The following is a 23,097-nucleotide window of genomic DNA, read 5'->3' as shown; positions in this document are numbered from 1 at the left end:
GATTTTGGCTTGTTTGGCTCCCATTATAAGTGGAAATTTGCAGGAACAATTGTGCTGGGCGGGATCAGGGCTTGGTATTTGAGAAAAAATAGTGCCTCAGCGGTTGAAAATTTTTTGTTGCCTTAGTAATTATGATGTTCTGGTGCGACAATGGGCAGGATCAAATCAGGATCGGTCGCAGGATTGTCGCCATGTAAAGGACGATGCGCTAATGCGACAATGGGTAGGATCGCCATGTAAAAAATTGGCGATTCCCTAATAAAATTGAAGAGCTGGCAGGATCGTGTTGGGCAGGATCATGTTGGGCAGGATCGCCATGTAATAAAAAGTTATTTCTGTGGTACTGAGTACAGTACGGATGTTGTATATATGTTTATTTTTATTATTCGGTGTACCGCGGTTTAGCCCTAAGCTGCTCGGCTTCTGTGCGCCAAGTCTAACCGTCTCATGGAGTGCCAATGAAGCTCGGCAAGAGACGTTCCCTAACTTTAAGCTTAGGCGGATTTAACGCCTTTAATAATACAGCGAGTTGATACGCTTGATTGAATTGTTTGATAGCAAATTAATTTTATTCAATTCTTACCTGGCTATTTATACACAAATTATTACACTAAATTATTCTAACGTAAACAGATAGTAATTGTTTTGATTAGGGCGCCAGTTGAAGTGCGACAAAATTTTTGTTTTACTTTTTTTGTTACAGAATTATGCAAATTTAGCATAATTCTGTCGCACTTTAAAGTGGATGCATACGACGGTATGCGATCACACTACAGTATAAATTTTTGTTATTGTGAGTCTATGAGTCATGACTTAACTTAACGCACCATTTTTAAATTTTTTCAAGCTTTGAAAACCGAGGAGTTGTTCGCTTATACACTACTGTGGCAGTGTTCCTTAACCAATTAGGCCCTTTTAAAAACCAACTGATATCTGCATTTTTGGGATCAGAAGATTGTTTTCCACATGCATTGCATAGATGAACCGAAAGATATGCTGAAATCGATTTAGTAAATGAAAGTGACGGAGGATTTGTATACTTTATAGAATCTCTGAAGCTTCCTTCTGAGTATCGCAAAGGTTTTAACAACGTGAATATGCCAAACGCCTTTCATTTTTGATTGTGTTATAAAAAATACATCGTTAACTGTTTTTATACATATATGGAATTCGTTCCCAGAAGCAGTGCATTTTCATTTGTTTAGAACGTTTTAATTAAATGCAAGCATATGTTAATAATACTTTAAGTTTTTTTTCTGCGAATTTCATACAAACGTTTCAGGGATTTGTGTACGGTAAGGTATCAGTTCCCGGAGTTGATAAAGTGAGATTCCGTCGATTCTGTGATCGCAATTTCATCTTAAGAAAATCAAATTTTTTTCCGTCGGAACATATTACGCGAAAATATACAAACAAATCGCCTTTCGCTGCCTTGCATAGTAGCGAACCGATCAATTCCGTTTTAAACTTCAAAAAGCTGTGGAGCTAACACGCATTCCTTTCTGTGAAGCGTTTTTTATGTTTTGGAGACAGTCTGTAAAGTATGTAGGTGTACGATATAAGATGGCAAAAGTGTCGAATTGTTCATATAAATATGAAACCAGTATATGTACAAATTGAAAGGAATTGTTTAATGAAGTTCCTACTTGCTGTCAAGGCTAACAATCCACATATTAACTCCGTAGACAGCACTGTCTACCGTCTTCTGCCCTGTAGGATAGATGATGAATGCCTCCGCAGCAGAGACTTGTCGTTTCGAAGCAAAGTACTCATTAACTGTTTAGAATCGCTGATCTGCTAAGTATGACTGCAAGGATCTGGAAAGGAGAGGTCTGAAGGATACACCGCAGCCGGGAGATATTGCCAGCTGTTGAAAATTACTCCTGGGATGGACTTTTGCTGGAGGCAAAATGGGCTGACTGTGTACGTATTTTCATCGTTTGCAGAACTGCATTTTCAATCCAAGCCCGCTTAATAATTTCCGTAGCTTCAACTGCATCTTTTCCCTACTTTATCCAATATAAAGCTGAAAAAAGTCCAGGGGCGTAAATGATACCTTTCCCTTTATACTTTGATACAAAACGACAGCTTGTAGAGCATTGGAACTTTTCCAGTGCAAGCGCCAATATTTAAGCTGTGTATTCCCAACATTTCGGAAAAAATTGAACGCGTCACCACGTTTTATGAAACAATTGTAATTTACAGAATTTATTTGCCCACCTAATATGTAAGATTGAACAAACTATTTCTTTTAACATTAGATGTACAGACGTTTTATACTTGTTTACTGAGATACGCCAATTTGACGGGTAAATTTTATGCGTCGTCACAGTCACAAAAACAAAGATAAGAGAAAAAATTTTTTTAAGAGTTTAAAAAACCAAACGCATATATTTGCCGCATTGAATTATTAAAAGCCAACATATGTAGCACCTGGAGATATTTACTTCCTCATGTGGAATTTTTGAACTTGAAACCGCAAATCCGTCAAAAACCTCTCAAGTTCAAAAATTTGTGCTCGCGAACTCAAATCTCCAATGCGCTAGAGTTTTCTTTGGTCGTAGTCGCAGTGAATGCTCAATCGCTAGGGCATAACATTTACCAATTGGGCACGCAAACAGTAGGAAAAATAGGCTGACAGCAGCAGCTTCCTACCCTTTCTGACAATCACCGTATTGCTCGAATAGGTGACATCCCCCGATTGTTGTATTCAAAACGAAAAAAAAGGTAACGGATACGATAAATATAGTGTTACGATTTAACAATGATTTGGTGTGATTGAGAGGATCGCCTTGTTATGGACGTTTTATAAACAAATAGAGAGGGTATGTCATCGAGATGATTTTGGTGACAGCAGGAAGGCGTCAGGAGCACCTGTTGGGGATAAATAAAAATGAAACAACGTATAATTGGTTTCGGAATTATATTAATTGATGTCTAAATTCGACAATTCGCGCGTTGCGCAAATTAAGTTTCGCGAATTCTCGCTCTGTACCTGGTTTTGAAAACCAGGTGAATCGAAGTGAATCAAAGTCATTGAATCCAATTGTATTGATTTGATTGTATTGAATTATTCTTACGACCAAAGTGTATCTTATATATTAAAACATGATAGCAACTAATACTTACATTACTAGTAATTAAAATTAGTTGAAATAAAATAAATGCTTATGCTAAAAACAAAATATAACTGCTTTTGTTAATATAAATCAGGCCGCTATAACTACTTTAAAAATAAATATGTTTATTGAGATTAATTATTCTAAAATTTAGTTGGTATGTTAAGGATTAAACACGTTATGCTGGTGTTAAAGAAAAGACCCATAAAATTTGTGGAGTTAGGAAAAGTATTTATAAGCCACAAGAATATACCTGCGATTATGTGCAAATTTGCAGTCAAGTACCGGAGTGTGGTTACAATTGGAAAACTTCAATGCGAAATACATGTGCAATAAAACGTATTAAATTGGGCACTTCATGAATGGGAAAAAGAAACACAAAACATTTGCGCCTTCACAGATACAATATGCACACGCTTAGGCTTGACTGTGTGCCGCAGATATTTTTCTAATTAAATGGAAGATCAGTACGTACTCGAATTCAGAGGCGAAAGTGCACGTATATGTGTTTATTTAAAACTTGTATATACGCATATGCTGTATACATTTCTCATACATAGGTGACTCGACAGAACACAGTTTTCTGAAATACGGGTTCACAATAATCCGAGAAGATAATGGCAGCAAACATCTTATAGCACGGCACTTCTACAAAGGCATAACGTTATCTTTATTCCCTAACAAAATTGAAATAACTTATATGAAAATTAAAAATAAAATTCCTTATGCATAATTTCAAAGAAAACAGATCTTTTCAATAGTTTTGGTAACTTTGTGTGCTGGCTTCTAGCGTAATAGGTGCGCACGACACAACGTACGTAGGATGTTATACGAGGCTTATTTGTAAAACGATCAATTAAGGTTCGAGTTCGCAGCGAACAACCATAAAAAATACGAAAAGGGTTCGTTTAATACTTTTTATAATATAATAACGAACACAAACTCTACCCACGCCTACTCCTTCTCTTCTTGATTAAAACATGCATGCACTCACTCTAGTAAATGTTAATTTAATTTATGCCAAAAGTAATGCGAAAATACAACAGGTCAAGGATTACATTATGGCAAACCCAAAAACTGTTTAAAGTTTTGTACCATCCCCAATAATATATTTATATGTACATTTCGTAAATTAAGATCCACTTTCACTTTTCTGTACAAGAGTCTGACACTGTGGACAATAGTGATCTATCTCTCGGCACAACGGTGTACAAAATAAGCACGGCAGACAACACCAGCAACTGAAAGTAAACAAATACAAATCTAATAAATTCTTACACGTATTCTCATTTAATTCTGTTTGATACGTATATCTATTAAATCTTGTATAATCGAACATGAAGCGATAATAACTATAAACGACGGTTCATATTGATTCTTGCAAGAAATAATTAAGATGCAATTATATTAAACAAGTATCCCATCCACATCATCATCAACGATTGTTGCCTTGGCTAGTTTCTAATTAACGAAGTAAAGAATCATTGATTCCGGAACTAAGTTCCTTATTGTCTTATTGTCTTCCGAATAACATGAGTGTAACGCGTCCGTTGTGTTCGGTACGCTTCAAATTCTCGAATCAACGACGCAAGTCATCTCAGACACAATCGTTTGAAAAGTTTGTGTTCAACATTTACACTTGTTCTGAGCATATACTTCAAATGAAATTTATTGACAAATTCTCTTTCCAAAAACAACATGAAAGCGTGGCTAAGATATACGTTGCCACACCCGACCTATACCTAATATCAGTTGTTACAAGCACTGCGCAGTTAGAGCACATTTTCTTTATAGGCCTTCTATCCGTCATGTCTTGTAGCATATAACGAGTCGAATAAGCCACACACTTGTATGGATTACTGCAGGCAAGAACGACGACAAGAAGATAATGAGAGAAAACGAAGGAAAATATCCAATAATTGTTTTCAAGTTTTTTTAATTTTTTAAATCTTTCCTGCACTGTCAAAGGAAACAAAAATCAGAATTATGTTTATAAGATAAGATGTGCAGGCATGTCAGTAGTAAATGAGTATATGAAGTGCTCAAAACTATATAGGAGTTACCCTTAGAATAAAAAGTTTTGAAATATTCATTCGTTGATAATTGACAAGTTCCAAACCTAAAATCTTGGATGCTTGCATTTGATTTTTGCGGTTGTATTGAAATAAATTTTTTAAATTTCCTTAGCATTTGAATTCGTCAAGATCGGACCAAGGAGATCGACTCAAGAAATGGTTTACTTACTAAATACACCTAGATATTTTCCCGGCAATCTTCTCTGCTCAGTGTTGTCATTTTTCGACGTCTTGGAAGTAGCTGAAGAGCAACTCTCCCGCCTTGTTATACATTAATCGGAAAAAATCTCCGTAGAAGCGAAGAAGCTGTAAATTAGGAATGTGCAAGGATTGTTTGATTGTAGATTGCGAACATTGGGGCCAAGTGTAGCTGCCATGCCATGCTCTTGCCATTCAATTATTGATATATTTGTTCTTTTTTTTACTAGACACCCGGAATCATGGACATTTGATTGCAACTTTGAGAATATCAATTACAATCCCATAAGACTCCATCGATATCTTAGTGAAGTCTCATGTTTTCCCTTACCACAATTTCAATATATTCCCTCCACGCTGAATATAGCGTGCTTGCGATGCACTGTGATGCAAGCTGAAACGAAACGAAACGATAGACGCGAATTCAATGAAAATTTTATATGAAAAAAATTGATTGAAAGATATTTTTTGGACATTTATTAAATTCTTTTGCATGTCTAATAACAAAATAAAAATTTTTTTATATTTCAGAAAATTAGTTATTGAAAATATTAACGGCTCCACTTATGCTATTCGCTCCAAAAATCAATTATAAACTAACGATGATAAACGCCTAAAAGAGACAGACATTCTGGACAATAATGTTCTATGTCACGTACTTTCATGGAACAATATACCCAGGGCAATAAAATCCAACAACTAAAATTCGAAATGAAAACTACGTTGATGTACGATTTAAATTTTGTTGAGCATACCACACAATAGTCAGGATTACTGCCACGAGATGGGTAACGTAAGTACTACGTCCTCTAAGAAATGTTGTTATTTCACATTTACATCGCGGGCATCTTAGTTGTTGTGGTTCCGGACCAAATAACACAAGAATTGGCATTTGACTTTTGCCAACTATAAATTATAAAATATAATAATATAAAATATATTTTTGAAAAATGTACTTTTACTGAAGTACAACTGCACGAACATAAAATTTTTTTTTTTTAAATAATCGAATTTAGTTTCTCTACAGGGAATACTGGCGGTATTAAACATACCGAACCTGCTGGATATGTCAAATAAGATTTAATTGAAAGTATTGAAAAACGACTTGAAGTAGCAAAATAAGATATAGGTCGGGTATAGCAACGTATGTCTTAGCCACACTTTCATGTTGTTTTTGGTAAGAGAAAAAGTATTTATTTATTAATTTGTCAATAAATTCCATGCTCAGAACAAGCTTTTCAAACGATTGTGTCTGAGATGACTTGCGTCGTTGATTCGAGAATTTGAAGCGGACGCGTTACACTCATGTCATTCGGAAGACAATAAGACAATAAGGAACATAGTTCCGAAATCAATGATTCTTTACTTCGTTAATTAGAAACTAGCCAAGGCAACAATCGTTGATGATGATGTGGATGGGATACTTGTTTAATATAATTGCATCTTAATTATTTCTTGCAAGAATCAATATGAACCGTCGTTTATAGTTATTATCGCTTCATGTTCGATTATGTAAGATTTAATTGATATACGTATCAAACAGAATTAAATGAGAATACGTGTAAGAAGTTATTAGATTTGTATTTGTTTACTTTCAGTTGCTGGTGTTGTCTGCCGTGCTTATTTTGTACACCGTTGTGCCGAGGGGTAGATCACTATTGTCCACAGTGTCAGACTCTTGTACAGAAAAGTGAAAGTGGATCTTTATTCGCGAAATGTACATATAAATAGGTTCTTGAGTGGTTCTTATGTACACAAACATTTGCAAACCATATTTAAGTGAGAAATTCTAGTTAAGGTGAGAATTCTATTCTTGCTATTTCGTGGTAAGAAGCTTCCACTAATTTTCATTTTTTCTATTCGCAGTTTTTTTCTTACTTGAAAATGTATTCAATATGTTAGAAGTAAATGGTAGTTGCAAGATGTAGAGATTGAAACACATGTCTCTGCCCAGATATAGTTTTTTATTTTTCTTTTGGTGGTGTCCATTTTTAGTTAGATGAAATTTTATATATAGTGTTTTTCAAAAAGGTCTTTTATTTACATTTTTATACCCGTTGCCGAAGGATGAGGAGAAGAATTCATTTTGCCAAGAGCTTTGCAATGCCCGCAAGGAAACTTCAGAGATCCCATAAATCATATGTATTCGTGATCAACATCAAATTCTAAATCGATTTGAGCATATGTGTCTGTTTGGTTGTATGTCGATGGAATGCCTGTTGTAAACACTCTCCTGGCCGCAAAAGTGAAGCTATCGACTTTAACTTGGCAAAAATGTTGGAAGTCCTCGGACAGAGGTTCTTATTGAACTCTGAAAGGCTGTTCAATTAGTAATGTAACGAATTGTTAAATTGAGCACCTACCGACACCCACATGGTACAAGCTCGGGAGGTAGGACGTTATGCTTTATTAATTTTCTGCAAAAAATGTATCAATCACTTTATAATTTTTAAAATTGGAAAGCAGCTGCGGCCTCGCGACCGCCCACACAAAAAAACACACCAAAAAAATGCTTAAGCATTATGCATGTAATTCTTCGCAGGAACCTAATATACATGATACATTACTTAACAGTCCTATATTGGGATTGGAATAAGAAGAAATGAAGGTGGAGCGACAACAGGAGCGCCAACCGAAATTGACGATGTTTTCATCTAATTTGTATCTGCAGCAAAAATTTCAGATTATGTTCATGCAAAGACATACTTCTTGTCATATTTGAGGATCTCCAAAACATCATATAAATAAACTTAAACTTGTAAACTTAGTTAATAAGAAATCTTTTGTTGTCGCTTACTAATGTGACGAAAAAGTAAGACGAATTTTCTTTTTAAAATAAAAAATTCTATTTACTAATTTTATCGCGAAAAAGGGTGTCTTGGCATAAGTGGAATACTTCGCTTTTGTGTGTTCACTGATGCTCGTGCGAATCTGCAGCAATTGAATATATTAATATGAAAGTTCACATAGAAGTTGAAGACGGCGAATGCCAATCCGTAAAGACTAATTTCATGATTTCCTAGCAATCTAGCGTCCACGCAGTCTAAATAAAAAATTCACCTTAATTTTTGTTATCATAAATATATGTATTATTTACTTACTATTTTCTTGGTATATTAAAATCCAAAATTAAAAAAATATAGGCGGTTCGCATGAAAACAATAAGTAAAGTAATGAATATGCCAACGAAATATTGGGAACATTCTAAAAATACCAGCAAAAGTAAATAATTTGATGATTGCATCAGTTTTCAGTGGACGTCTTTAGGCACTTTCAAAGCTGCAACGTATTAAACACTAATATTTATTATTATAATATTAGCTCAATTATTGCTATTTACGAAAACAACGATATTTAAATTTACATTAATATACTTGCGTTGATAATTCGGTAGTCCCTGAAGTAGCACCACAATTATTCAGAAAGTTGCTGACATATTTTTTGCGACGATGTTCCGCCCACTCTATAGGATGAGTCTTTTTGCGGTGCGCATGCATGCTAGCATTTCAATTAAATATCTTTGGACACCAAGTGTAGAGAATGTCGTTTTTTTGGTGTAGGTTTTTAGTTTTTTGGTTAGGTTTTCGTCTTTTTTAGTTTTAGTTTTTTGGTGTAGGTTTTCTTCTTCGTTTTTAGTTTTAGTTTTTTGGTGTAGGGTTTTAGTTTTTTGGTGCACCTAGGTATGGTCAAAAATTCATTTCCCTAAAAATATAACTTTTGGCCGCCTCCATGTAATGAGATTTAAAAGTAATCGCATTCTTCGTACCATCCTGTAACGTAGATATAGAGGACCTACATTAAAAAGGTGAGACTTTTGGTGAAACGAGTGTCATATATATAAATATACTTATAATAAATTCAGAAAGATGAATTGGTCAGCGGTCATAACGTACGTGTTATTGTAATGCTAGCTAGCTAGTACGGTAGATCATTTTTTGTCCAACCAACGCTCCGGAGATAGACAGACAAATGAAAACAAACGGATGGTCGAAACTTTCTTGCACGACAGGCTGATGTCATGACTTAGGCTAGACACCCTAACGTCATTTTCAGCTCCTAATTTTATGTGCGGGACGGAGAGTTTTTTTTTTAACTTGGAGCAAAAAATAAATTGTATGAGCCATCGACATGAATTTGTTTTTACTTTATACATTAGTTCATGCCTTTTTGATGTCTTTTCATATAAGCAACCGTCTGTGGAGTTTTGTAAAATTTAAACCGTAGAAGACCAATTTTCGCCAATGTTTCACAAAAATCTATTCTTATTTCACCAGCAAAGTAAATAGTCTTCGCGGTTTATTGATGTAAAGCAATGCTCCAACATTGGTCCCAAAGTAAAAAGTCAAAGGGAACAGTATCTCCAGATTTTTATTACAAACTCACATAAGCATTTCGGGCGGTACACAAATTATTGAACTTCCCCGGAACTAATTGATTTTGTTACGATATTTATGATATGTTGCAACATTTTGTAGAAGTCACATATTGTCCGAGTCGCGATCATCTCTCAATTTCTGTACGCTGTTCAGCTATGTACGTATTGTATTTCACAAATAATGCCAAGATTCAAACAATATCAAACAAATGATCCAAATAGCAATCAGCAAAGACTTTCAATTGTGTTTGGTTTCGGAAACAAAAACTCTATAGTTTAGTTAGTATTAATAATCATTTTATTCATTAGTTGCTCTTTCATCGAATCTCTAAATGCGAAAGTCGTGAAACCTCGAGCGTGGTTTCAATCAACCTTGTTCACTTTATTGGATCTGTTTATTATAATGACGTCAATTTGTAATGTCTGAAGTCTTGAGTCCATCTCTTACTACGTCATATGGGCCCGGGTATAAGCATTACCCCTACAAAGTATAAATAACATTATTACTTTTTCTCTTAATGAAACGTAAATGCGATTCAATCTTTCTTAACTTTCCAATATGGCAAAGATTTCACCTGGACGAATAAGACACAAGCTAATTAGTTTATAACACAACAGAATGTGCCAAGTAAAGAGAAACAAACAGAAAATGAGAAAGAGAAAAACTTCTACAGGAGCATGTGTTAAGATATTTTATAATGGATCTTTCTATTAACATAATTTTGAGCGTCTAAAACGCAACGAACTATTCTTGAACCTTATCATAATAAATGAAACGCAATTTCAATAATAAAATGCTTTATTCCCTTCAAACGCGGCAAACCGGTTCCTCCATGTCCATAAGTCTATATGTGAATGAGCACAAATTTCGAAACAGGCCTATACAAAAGAAAACTAATTTATAAAACGATTTTCAACATGCTAAGGTCAGGCAGATTGCGCACAGTATCGCATTAAGTCTTGAGTAGCCCAAATTAGGGTGAACCAGAGTAAATATATTTCTGGCATCACCCATTTTCTGGCGGACCCAAATGAGACGAATCCAAAAATTCCATTTCAGCTTTGGTCTTATGAGCAATCTTTTTAATGGTACAAAAGGGATAATAAGATAGTTAACACATTTACAAAAACTATAGAAATTTTTTGTATTTCGTTTGCTTACCACTAATTTAATGGTCACTTTGATCATATTAAAGCTTAGCGCCTATAAAATAACAACCTACCTTTCTCCATTGTATAATAATCTTTTTGGGGCTGATTTTGCTTAAGGTCTCTAGTATCTTCTCCCAATACCACTTCTTCTCCTTTTTGCCCTCCATAAATTCAGTTTCTCTCGGTAAATGATAAGCATCTCCTTTTGAGGCTTTTTAGTATTATCCTTGAAATAAAATATTGAAAACCTTGAAATTGAGGAACGAAAAGAAAAAGGCAAAAAGGTCGAATAATCGCCCACAAAAATTCTAATTCCAACAAGAATAACAACAGCCAGTTAAACATCTGTTTTTTTGAATTATTCCCAATTGTAAACAAAAACAGACGGTTACGCCCAGTGGTGGCCAAATTCAGACGCTTACTCTCATATGTGACCAAATTCATAGTCGTTTTTTCAATGCAACAAATACAGGCGGCTGAGTTTTTCAATTATTCTCAATTATGCACAAACACAGACCATGAAAATAAAAAAAAAAAGTTCTTTAGAGACATAGAGCAATGAATATTTTTCTTATTTGTTTGTTAAATAAAAATAATTAAATTTTAATCCCTTTAGAGTTTAAGTCAATCACAAAAAAATTATCTTTAAGAACGAATCTTTGTATATGAATATTGTATATAGCGTTTGTTGGCCGGTAAGCTTGGATAATCTTCCTTTCCAAGCATTCATCAAAGACAACGAAGACTTTTAGAGCCTAAATGTAAGTTTCTCTAAGTCCAATGCAAAAATTGCATTTTTATTAAAAAGTAATTTTACAATACTTTATATACCATAAATATTAAATACAGTTGTCATTAAAAAGAAAACAATCACAATAATTTTTTATATTTATTTTTTTGTTTTGTTACAATCGTATTGCTATAATTTAGTTTTCTTTATTAAAAATTTTGTTCGTAAAATAAAATCCTTGTGTTAAAACTGCAGCAAAAATGTATTTTGATTTAAATACTTAATAAATAATTCGATTCCTTGTTAATAAATATTTTAAATCAAAAAAAAAAAAAAAAGGCAAGTAAGAAAATATCTAGCTTCAGTAAACATAACTTTAATAAAAGGCTGCTTATGCTTTGAAGTTACAAAAGGAAACGACGTCTTGAAGCCTCCATAAAGTGATGCTTATTTGTGATAATCTATCCACCGTTTTGCTGTACATACACCCAGCTACCGCCTCTTCCTATGGATGTGACCAAATATAGATGCTTACTCTAAGATGTGACCAAATTCACACATAACAAAAAAAAATAAATAAATAATTAGCATTAAGTGCATAAGTTATTATTAATTTGAAATTTAAATTCATCATGTAAAGAATGTAAAATTATTATATAAATAAATTTAAATTAAAAAAAATTGATCGTTGTATAATTTTTATAACAGCTATTTTAACAAAAACAAATACTTTATTCATAATTATTAAACATGGCGTAAACAAAATTTAGCAAGCTTAATTTTCTTCCTAGAATTTATATTATTTTGATATATAGGATTGATTTCTATGTCAATTTACTCTTATGAACTGATTTCCATCATGAAATATTGAATATTGTACGCTGTTATCATATAAAGATTCAATTTTCAATTCATAGGAACGGTTACATGAGAAAAAGGTTCAAAAAATTGCCCACGCCGAACCAAATTTTTCATACCAGTTTAGAATAAAGTATTACTACACAACGAGATTTGGCGAAAAATTTTGAAAAGTGAAATTTCTTCTCCTTTCTAGTACCCGAAAAAGCAGACCAATTCGAACCATTTTCAATAGCGTTCATCTGTGAGTCCAAGTACGGCTGCACGCCAAATTTCATTTAAATATTTCAAAAATTTCATCCAGGAGGTTGAATACAAAAACATAGGCATAGACATTAGGCGGACAGACGGACAGATAAGTTCAGATCGCTGTAACCTCTACCTTACGACCTTCGAGGTGTTACATACAGCGACGCAAAAAAATATACCCAGCACCACAAGTAGGGAAGGGCCGACTGATTTTTTAATCTCGGGAATGTGTGACCGCCTACCAAAGAACAGAAGCGGACACGTGACCTCAGCCATCAACCATAAATACATCCTGAAACATTGATATTGAAGAAAGAATGCGGTCTATGTAAAAGACAAGAAAAACACAAAGAAAGAATCTGCACGACGTTTATAGTTAGATAAAATACAATATAGTTTATATGTATTACATAAATATCTACGGAGTATCTATGGCGAGATATTTTATATTCTCGAGGATTACGGCTTTAGTTCGGATCGAAGCCAATTTCTGTAACCATGACGGATCGATCCCCGCAGCCTACCGTTACTTTTGAAGCTCATTTTGAAAATCGTAATAAAAACTTGTGATCATATAGAGCTGAATCGACAGCAATGAGTTTCTATTGAAGTGACTTCAACAAGCAAAAATGGAACACAAATAAACACACAAACAAAATATGACAAAAATGAAAAGTAGTAATGAGTAAACGTGAAACAAACCGAATTTGGTTTACCTCTTGCAACTGATTATAGCTGTCAAGAATATGCTTTTATTTTCATGCACATTGTGAAAAATTATTTACTTATCATTACTAAAGCTTTTTGATGTTGAATTGAAACTGAACAGTAACTTTCCTGGGATAATTTATTGTTTTCCTTAGCTGTTAGGAGACAGTTGACATGCAATCAAAACAGGCATCCAATTTGATTCAAACGAGCTAATAATTAAAAACGCCTATTAGAGCGTGACATTCCGGGCAATAGTGTTCTACATCGCGAACAATTGAAATTTGAAATAAAAATTGCAATTATATTCAATATTCGATATTATACCATCTATTAAACATACCACAGTGAAAAGCATTGCAATAAGATGGGTCGTAGTCGTAGTACGACCATTGTGAACTTGTTACCACAAGTTCACATCGTGGGCACCTTAGCTCTATGGGATGCGATGCTATTGCAGACTTCCCTACCAGCTCCGAACGCTAAAAGATTTGTTATGTAACTGTGAATAAAAATTAACTAACCTATATACAACTTTAGTTAAGCTCATTAATATTCATTCTCGTCCTTATATTAAAAACTCTAGGTCCGTTATTTTCACGCAAAATTGTAATGCAACGCTATATGACTTTTGCAGCTTTATATATAAATACGGATACAAGTACGAATATAAGTAAGTTACTCTCCTAAGTAAATACACCTCGTGATGAAAGGTCTAGATATCAATGAATTGGTGCGGCAGCCAAAAGCTATAAAAGCAGGGCGCAAGCAGAAATCTTTGTTTTAGTTGTTCAGCAGCAGGTGAACGAACAGATAAACCAAAGTAGTATTGGTTGTCGCCTTGTCCGTCCTGAACGAAGTCCGTAAGATAAAAGTGTGCGCTTGCATCATCACCTTATAGTTCTTCGGCCCGAAAGCATACCCTAGCTTGGTAGCTAACCGGTGGAGTTAGGTACTGTTCGTCCGGAACGAGGTCCTTAAGTAGCAGTGTGCGCTTGCATCATTATCTTATAGACTCTCGGCCCGAAAGGATGCCTTAGCTTTGTAGATGACCAGTGATTAGCAATTAGGTATTGCCCGTCTGGAACGGAGTTCTTAAACTAACAATTTGCGCTTGCATCATTATTTTATAGACTCCCGGGCCGCAAGGATACCCCGGCTTGCAGCACCTAGTAGTTCATTTTCGCAATACAGTCGCACGCCGACCATATTTCCTCGGTAAAAAGAAAACAAGCCTGCCCACTAAGTACGTGTTGGTTTTTTCTTTCACCACGAAGTTACATCGCAAATAAGGCCATGTTGTACGCTTCTTAAATTCCATAAATATATATTTGATCGAACACCAAAATACGAAGGTTCCGTTAATTCAACGAATAAATTTCTTGGAATGGACCGCTGGACAGCCCTGAGCGAAACCGCAGCTATGAATAACCCCCGTTATAAAACTTATAAACGATTCCATATATTTTCTACTTACTATTCATCATTCTTTTTACTATTCATCATTCATCCATCAAGAATATCCTTCTTTATTTTTGGCTTAAGCTAAACCGTATGAAATTTCTCTAACCAAGTGCTATCGCTCAATAGATATGAAAAAATATCTTTTATCTTTTGAAGTCTGCATCCCTCCTAATAAATAAGAAAAAAGTGACTTATGCCAATTTTTAATATCCATTTTTTTGGCACCCAGAGTCAATCAAGTAAATAATGGAAATTATTATTGCTCATTTCATTCTATTGCTACCACTTTTGAGGTAAATGCGATAGCAACGAAAATGAAGATTTTCGTGAAATTTCGTAACCGTTTACACAGACAGCCAACGAGACAACCATGAGAACCAATGAATTTTTTACAAAAAATATATCAGAATTTTTCATAGTAATTTCTCCTTCTGATTATTTACTAATAAATGTGATGCAAAGACGCATTGAGTTGGGGCTGTAATTTGCTTTGCCTGGCTAGTCCAGTTGCGTTAACAAAAAAAACTGCAATTACTTCAATTTTATTTATTTCAGAATAGGCATTTTTTGAAATAGGTTTTTCTTATATTTAAACAAGTTCTACGTTATTCATTCTTAGGGTAATCGTTTTTCAACAATAATTCATCTTTCACTTATATAGTTTTGACTTTTCTTTTCTCCCACTGATCGTTTTAATTGCCAAAAGAAAAGCCTCTTTCTTGTTTTTGATTCATTGACGGCTCAATACCAAACGACTTCATCTGCTTTTTCTTCGTCAGTCTTTTTCTCAGTCATTTTACATATCGACTTCGGACTTTTGATAACTTCTCTCTTTGAATTGCGCCATTGTATGAGCGGAGAGTTATGAAAAGAGACATTAATTAACGGAATTCCGTTATAATATTGCACACTACTCTCTTGCAAGGAGCAGAGGAAAAGCCGACCGGCCGAAACTCCCAACTTGTGCATATGCGAACGTTACAAGTCTAAAAGTATCCCTGCCGGAAATTTTGTGTTTTCGTTTATTTTGCAGGGGTTAACTTGCCGGTTTAGTCCAGAGGATTGCGTTCATCTAATAATAAAACTTAGTTTGGCTTTCTAAACATAATCGTTTCCTACGCTATGTGTTCATAGCGGACAAATAAGAGGCAACATTTATTTGTTCCCAATTCCAACAATGGCAGAAATATTTCAGTATATTTAACTTCAGATTGAATACTATTATACAAAAGGAAATTTTTATGAACTATTTATCCAGACTCACTTAACTTACTCCTAAGTTTGGTATGACCCCGGCAATCCCTAGAATATATATATATATTTTTTAATATGATCAATCGCTCAGCAGATGTCACCTATGCATGCAACATGGTCAGAAAGAACTGAGCAATCATTAAGTGTTATGCGTTTACCTGGACACTCACTATAGGTACGATCGAAGAAATTCGAGGAATACGGCTTTTAAACGTGAACCCACGAACGCCGACTTGGTAATCGCGGCTCTTAGCTACTCATGTCGAATATTATGGACAACCAATTATCCTAATTCAGTTAAAATCAGACCGTTCGTCTCTACAGTCTATTGTCGTGGCTTAATCCTTTTGCTGATTAAAATGCTAACCTATACGGCCCCAGGTCACAAATCTATTGGATTATATCAAACCCTTGTGATTCCCTCAAAACCACTCTGTCAGGGTCGGCGTGGCCGATCGAACTGCAATCACATTCGAAATCAGCTGGTGCATCTTTGAATATGAATACTCACCTGATTTTGGGCCATTTTACGCTCTATAAGCTGGTTTATATAGGGATAACTCTAAATTTACAAAAAAAAAGTAATCCAATTACGATGTAATGATATTATAATCCGCAAAGAAATAAGAACTGTAGCGACACTGTACATTTCCATACAAATTATTTTGTTATAATATCCAAGTATTTACAGTTTTTAGTTTTAAGACTTTTTATTTCAAAATTATTATTCTATCAAAAAATTTTCATCAATATTGTCAGAAACATTTGCGTTAAATTAAACAAAGTCCAAAGAAGAAATCACACCAAAAATGTTTTTAAATCGATAGATTAAATAGTCTACATCAACTACACAATAACATATCCTAAGTGTGGGAGCAGTACGATATAGTATACCTTGGTCCTTATAGTATGTAAATACATAGATCCTCTCCATAAACAGACACCTATTTACCAAAGATGTGGTTAGTAAGAAATATTTCACAAACTCTCATATATTGAGTAAACAATAACAATACAATTACATACCGATTACTTTTCAGGTAATGGTTAAAACCTTTTCTGCTTATATATTTCGAATGGAATGCGAATACAGTTTATATGATTAATATATTTCTTAAAAATTGCTTTTTTGCATTAGATAAATCTGTGGGCTAACAAGCCGACGCAATTTAGCATTGAATAGCTCGAAGAAAAATTTAGAGGCTTGAAATAAATTTGCTTAAGTGCATTCAGATAAGTGTCGACGAAAAAAGTGCACTTTCCGCATTTTTTCCTTTGTTTTCTTTTCACCAAAGAACTTATTTCTTTAGTCTAAAAAAATTATTATAATAAGAAATAAAAGAAGTAGGTCGCTGTCCACCACTAAATATCCTACATCACCTTACGGTTATTCATATTACGACAATATAATGAAAACATATCCCAGCGATGTCGGAGAGGTTTATTGAAAGTGTGGCTGAGACATAAGTCGCCGCACCCAACCTATACCTAATATCAGTTGTTACAAGCACTTCGCAGTTAGAGCACATTTTCTTTATAGGCCTTCTATTCATCATGTCTTGTAGTATATAACGAGTCGAATAAGCCACACACTTGTATGGACTACTGCAGGCAAGAATGACGACAAGAAGGTAATGAGGGAAAAGGAAGGAAAATATCCAATAATTCTTTTTTAATTTTTTAAATCTTTCATCCTGCACTGTCAAAGGAAACAAAAATCAGAATTATGTTTATAAGATAAGATGTGCAGGCATGTCAGTAGTAAATGAGTATATGAAGTGCTCAAAACTATATGGGAGTTACCCTTAGAATAAAAAAGTTGAAACATTCATTGGTTGATAATTGACAAGTTCCAAATCTAAAATCTTGGATTTGATTTTTGTGGTTGTATTGAAATAAATTTTTTTAAATTTCCTTAGCATTTGAATTCCTGAAGATACCTGAATATACCTCAACATGTCAACTTTACCTTTGGGCGACGAGCCAACAAACATTGTATGCCCGCGGTGCGGGCAGTCCGTATTGACGAAATTGAACTATAAAGCAACTACCCGGACCCATATAATAGCTTTGATTTTATGTCTGATGGGGTGAGACGCATTATCAATAATTAAGATTTTTGTCAATAATTCTATATTTTTTTTTTGCTTTCTTTTCAGATGTTGGTTTTGTGCTCCTGTGTTATACTGCACTAGATGTGCGCGAAATATTGAACATTATTGTCCGAATTGTAACGCATTCCTTGGAATTTACGACCATTAGACTATTGTTTCCCTTATTTCATCTCTTAACTACATTTGCCTTATATTAAGTTTGTGTCAATGTAATGCAAAAAACCTCTTTAACCAATCACTTATAAACTTGCAAAAATTTTCCTCAGAGTAAATCATTTCCAGTGGTGTCGGACATATGAACTATCATCCTCTCTCAACAAGACGTTGTTAAGTTTGGAATCTGGCTGAAATAAAATTAAAAACGTGAAGTGAACATTCTTCTTGCTTTCTTTGCGACGAAAAAACATAAAAAAAGTTCATAATTATATTATATATAAATAGCCGAACCTTCTTTTGTTGAAGAAAATAAAATTTCGATATTATATAGTATTAGATGGGTTCGGAAAATTTTCATATTTTGCAGAGAATGTATAAATTTTTATTATTGTGAGTCTATGAGTAATGACTTAACACACCATTTTTAAATTTTTTCAAGCTTTGAAAACCGAGGAGTTGTTCGCTTATACACTACTGTGGCAGTGTTCCTTAACCAATTAGGCCCTTTTAAAAACCAACTGATATCGGCATATTTGGGATCAGAAGATTGTTTTCCACATGCGTTGCATAGATGAACCGAAAGACATGCTGAAATCGATTTAGTAAATGAAACTGACGCAGGATTTGTATACTTTATAGAATCTCTGAAGCTTCCTTCTGAGTATCGCAAAGATTTTAAGAACATGAATATGCCCCCGCCTTTCAGTGTTGATTGTGTTATAAGAAATACTCTGTTTAAACTTCTCAATACTTGAACATGTATTTGTATAATCTGTGCGCGCTTTACAACTGGATAATTCAATTTCATTAAAAGTATCTTCGATAAGTTTATTAGACTTTTTGTGTCAACATCACTAAGTTCTCCATTTTCGACAAGAAATTTGCAATTTTCCTCCGTGGATTGTTTTTCATCCCTCATTATTGTGTTCTCCACATCAGTTTCCTGCTTTTTCTTTCTTCTTAGTATTTAATTTTATACGTAAATTTGGAATTTTTCGATCACATTCTTGTGAATCATCTTGCTCATCTAAAGTATTTGACCTTTTATTTACAACAATACTGTTGTTGCTATTTGTGTCTTCATCTATTATACTTATGCTTGTGCAAAGGTTGTGCCACCCATCTACTCTTTATTGACCAGCAACCTAATTGCCCCTTATGTCGCGCTGGTATTACTGATTCTATATCAGTGTATATGTGATATTGACTTAAAGTTTTGCAGAGACCTTAAATCTAATTATTAGAGAAAATAATTTTAAATATGAAAAATAAGTTAATCGCTTTGGCCGGTGAATGGATCATGAGTTTTTATAATCTAAGTGACTTGTACAACGCGGACATTACTGTACATATTCAAACAGAAAATTAGATGGCCACTTGCTTATTAAATTTATCCGTTTTTATTGTGGGCACATATTAAAAGCAATAAGTAGAAGGATACGTAGCAAGAAAATATCTGCGGTTCCACAATTAATGCCTTCATCTACGCATTTACTTCGTACTCTAATAGTCTTTATTAATCAAGGCAGAACGAAAGACAAACAAATATACATATCAAATAGTTCAAGTTTTTAAAAAAATAACAAGCCAAGTCCTAGCCAACTTAGCCTTATCTTTATGTTTTAAAAGTACCTTAAAAAAGAATGTGACTGAACGATAAGCATAATAGCGACATCATCGACATTTTGATAACATCAGCGTTTCCGCTTAACGTATACGGAGGCAATTATTTAATTTAAAATTTTTATTAAACTGTAATTAAGAAGCGCCCACCGATTCTTACATTTTACTATTACTTCCTAAATAACTCCCGCAAATGGAGCAATAGTGCCGAGTGATTTTGCAAGTTTTAGAACAATATGGTATACAGCAACAACAACTGAAATGATAGAATTTCTTTAGCTTGCTTTTGGTGAATAAATCGCAAACTAACGTTGTTAGACATAATACAACAGCAATGATGTGGGTCATTAAACCATTTTCATATTCCAAACGTGTCCAATATCTGCCACCGCATGTATGACATTTTGCCAAAAGCGAACGACTACCATAAATTATAGTCGTCGTTGATGTGTCTAAACAAGAAGTATAAGAAAGAATTGTTGTTTCGTCAAATGGCACGAAAGTATAAAATGGTTTCTTCACTTATGATATATCACTTGAGTAATTGTTAGACGGCTGTACAGAATAGATGGAACTGTCTGTATAAGCATCAAAATTAGATCTCTCAGCGCTATAAGGAGGCGGCATATGCTGCGTTGCGGAAACTGGCGGTACTTCTTCGGAAAAATTGCTCTCCATTATATTTATGATCTCCTGCTTTGTAGGCATTGTTATTGTACTAATTGAAAACTTTATATTGTTATGTTGAACACGCGTAAAGATTTCAATGCAAGTGCGTTGCTGTTAATAAATAATAATTAACTCAATGAATATTTGAAATAGTTACAATATTCATGATTTCATTGCTTGCGGTTTCAAATCATTTCTAATTGTATACCAAATGAATGAGTAAGACAAATGGAAGAAATATCCGTCTTGGACCTGATCTTAGATACCAACCGGCTTAGGTAATCCCTTCCTTCGCCTTGGGGAGAAAGCTCTCAGAAAAACTAATGCCATCTTAATTTATATTGGTGCAACTCTACTGGATCATTGAAGTTTTTGTTATAGAAGACTTTTTTCGTATCACGAAATTTCTTATGCTAATTTTAGAATATCGAATTACTATTACTCAACAATTTTTTCATATAACAACTTTTCAAGATAAGGCGACATATGGCAAATGGTCGCAAAAGTGGATCGATCCGACCCATTTTCAATAGCGTTTGCCCTTAAAAAATTGCGAGTTGTAGGTCCAACATAAAAACCCATGGACAGACCGACGGACGGAGCAAAAGATCGGTGTATTGAAAGGTGCATCTATCCTCCAAATCTCTCCAAATGTTACACAGGTCCACACAAACAAATTTATCTTATATATATTTAGCCAAAATTTAGAAGTACAAATACAGTGTTAAGGCTATTAATTAGCGGCCATTTGACTGATTGCTCTTTCATTTCAAAATTTCAATGAAAGTTTTCTATGAAGCAATACGAAAAAGTCTGTTTTAACTTCAAAAATGCACTCTTTTTATGTCTAAGGGTTACCACCTTTAGCCTGGGGATTTTCGATTCTGGGTAGATTTAGACATTTTAGGACTTTTATAATACCAACCAAAGGTTGAGAATAGCATGCGCTCTTCATTCCGGGGCGGCTTTAATAATAGATAAATATTTATAAATGTTCAATGCATTTATGCTGAAAAATGAAATTTAACCGCACGCTTACTAATTAATATAAAAAACACTGTGATTCTGCAAGACCTGCTCAAGCATTCAACCGAGTTTGTCGCTCTGTTGCGAAGCAACAAATAAAATCAATTTCGGACTACATTTAAGATACTTACTACGTGGGCGATTAAATATGCCTTTAGAAGAGAGGAGAAGAGGAGGAACGAGAGGTGCACGAACAAATAGCGGCGTTATTGTTGGTGGATCCATGGAGGATGTTTCCCCGCCTAGTTATGCCCAAGTTGTGCGAAATAACCGAATAAACACTGGTTCGAACAGAAATGATTGGACCAACGTCGAATTCCTTTCAGGAGGCACGCTAATGACGGATAATCTTGTAACTCAATCATCGGTTATAGTATCTTGTAAGTAAAATGCATAAAGGGACTTAAGTCTTTACAAATTCATTTTGTTCTCGACTTAGCGCCAAAAGTTCCACCGCTTGGACCCGAACCTGTATTTTTCACATGTTCCAGATGCCGAGCCAGGAAGTTAACGCGCATACACTATGAACCGAACTTAAAAACTCATCTAATGGCCGCTCTCCTCTGCACTTTAGGGTATGAATTGTTTAATCGATGTGTTAAATCCTCTCATAGTAAAGACGAAAGACTACTTTTGCCTTTCTAGTAATTTTTTCATCTTGCACCGACAAATTGAACGTACATTCATTTTTTTAAAACGTCAGCAATACCTAGAAGAAACTTTCAAAGATCCCTTACAGTATATAAGTTCTTGATTCGAACCGCTTTCTGGAGCGATCCAGGCATGTTTCTTTATTCGTCTGTCAGTTTGTTTGTTGTTAATACTCTTCCAGTAAAGACGTTGAAAGGTCTTGCACGCAAGTGGCTATTGATAAGGACCCAAATCGGTCGAAGGGCACGCATTTAGTAAAACATAATATAAAATAAAAATACTTGTACTTTCCCGTTTTTTTCTATTGATGATTCATAAACTACAAACAGATGCTATCAATAGAAAAATTTCTATTTATCCTAACACGTTGTGTGTTGCAGATATGCTTACGATACTAATGAGTAATCTGCACATTCCATCTACCTTAACTACTCTTACGTAGTTTTTCTATAAGTCTCCGGTCAAACACAGCGCATTCAAGATTGCCGTTAATCTTATAAATTATAGAAAAGAGCCACAAAATATACATGGAACGCTATATATGAAGTCAAAGAAAAAGTTCATGAAATATATGACTCACTTTTCATTGTTCATCTCAAACGAAAATTCGATCTTTTAACTATTTTCCTGTGGGGCTGTGTGACACCCAAATGCCCAGCTTCTTTCTGTTTCCGAT

At 34.4% G+C, this 23,097-nt stretch overlaps 1 protein-coding gene across 3 annotated transcripts; it reads left to right on the top strand.

Annotated features, from left to right (window-relative positions):
- Positions 1-18,138: 18,138 nt before the first annotated feature.
- LOC119640991 (lipopolysaccharide-induced tumor necrosis factor-alpha factor homolog) lies at positions 18,139-18,611 on the top strand. Of its 3 annotated transcripts, none has more exons than XR_005247775.1 (3): positions 18,139-18,272; positions 18,342-18,505; positions 18,563-18,611. XR_005247775.1 is itself a non-coding variant. In XM_038039413.1 (3 exons), the coding sequence occupies exons 1-2, from the start codon at positions 18,139-18,141 to the stop codon at positions 18,442-18,444; spliced, it is 237 nt and encodes a 78-aa protein (XP_037895341.1). In that variant the 3' UTR covers positions 18,445-18,493; positions 18,563-18,583. The 3 variants fall into 3 exon arrangements, 2 of the variants coding, with proteins under 2 accessions (XP_037895341.1, XP_037895340.1); XM_038039413.1 differs by having other exon boundaries at positions 18,342-18,493; positions 18,563-18,583; XM_038039412.1 differs by lacking the exon at positions 18,563-18,611 and having other exon boundaries at positions 18,342-18,552.
- Positions 18,612-23,097: the final 4,486 nt, after the last annotated feature.

The sequence above is a fragment of the Glossina fuscipes genome, unplaced genomic scaffold (assembly GCF_014805625.2).
Source record: "Glossina fuscipes isolate IAEA_lab_2018 unplaced genomic scaffold, Yale_Gfus_2 133, whole genome shotgun sequence".
Classification (NCBI taxonomy): domain Eukaryota; kingdom Metazoa; phylum Arthropoda; class Insecta; order Diptera; family Glossinidae; genus Glossina; species Glossina fuscipes.
This window is presented reverse-complemented; position numbering and strand designations above follow the sequence as displayed.

What these genes read in the sequence shown, in the direction of transcription:
- LOC119640991 (XM_038039413.1), top strand. Translation starts at nt 18,139, where the DNA reads ATGTCAACTTTACCTTTGGGCGACGAGCCAACAAACATTGTATGCCCG. An exon ending in TTGATTTTATGTCTGATGGG is followed by an intron (nt 18,273 to 18,341) that starts GTGAGACGCATT and finishes CTTTCTTTTCAG; the next exon opens with ATGTTGGTTTTGTGCTCCTG.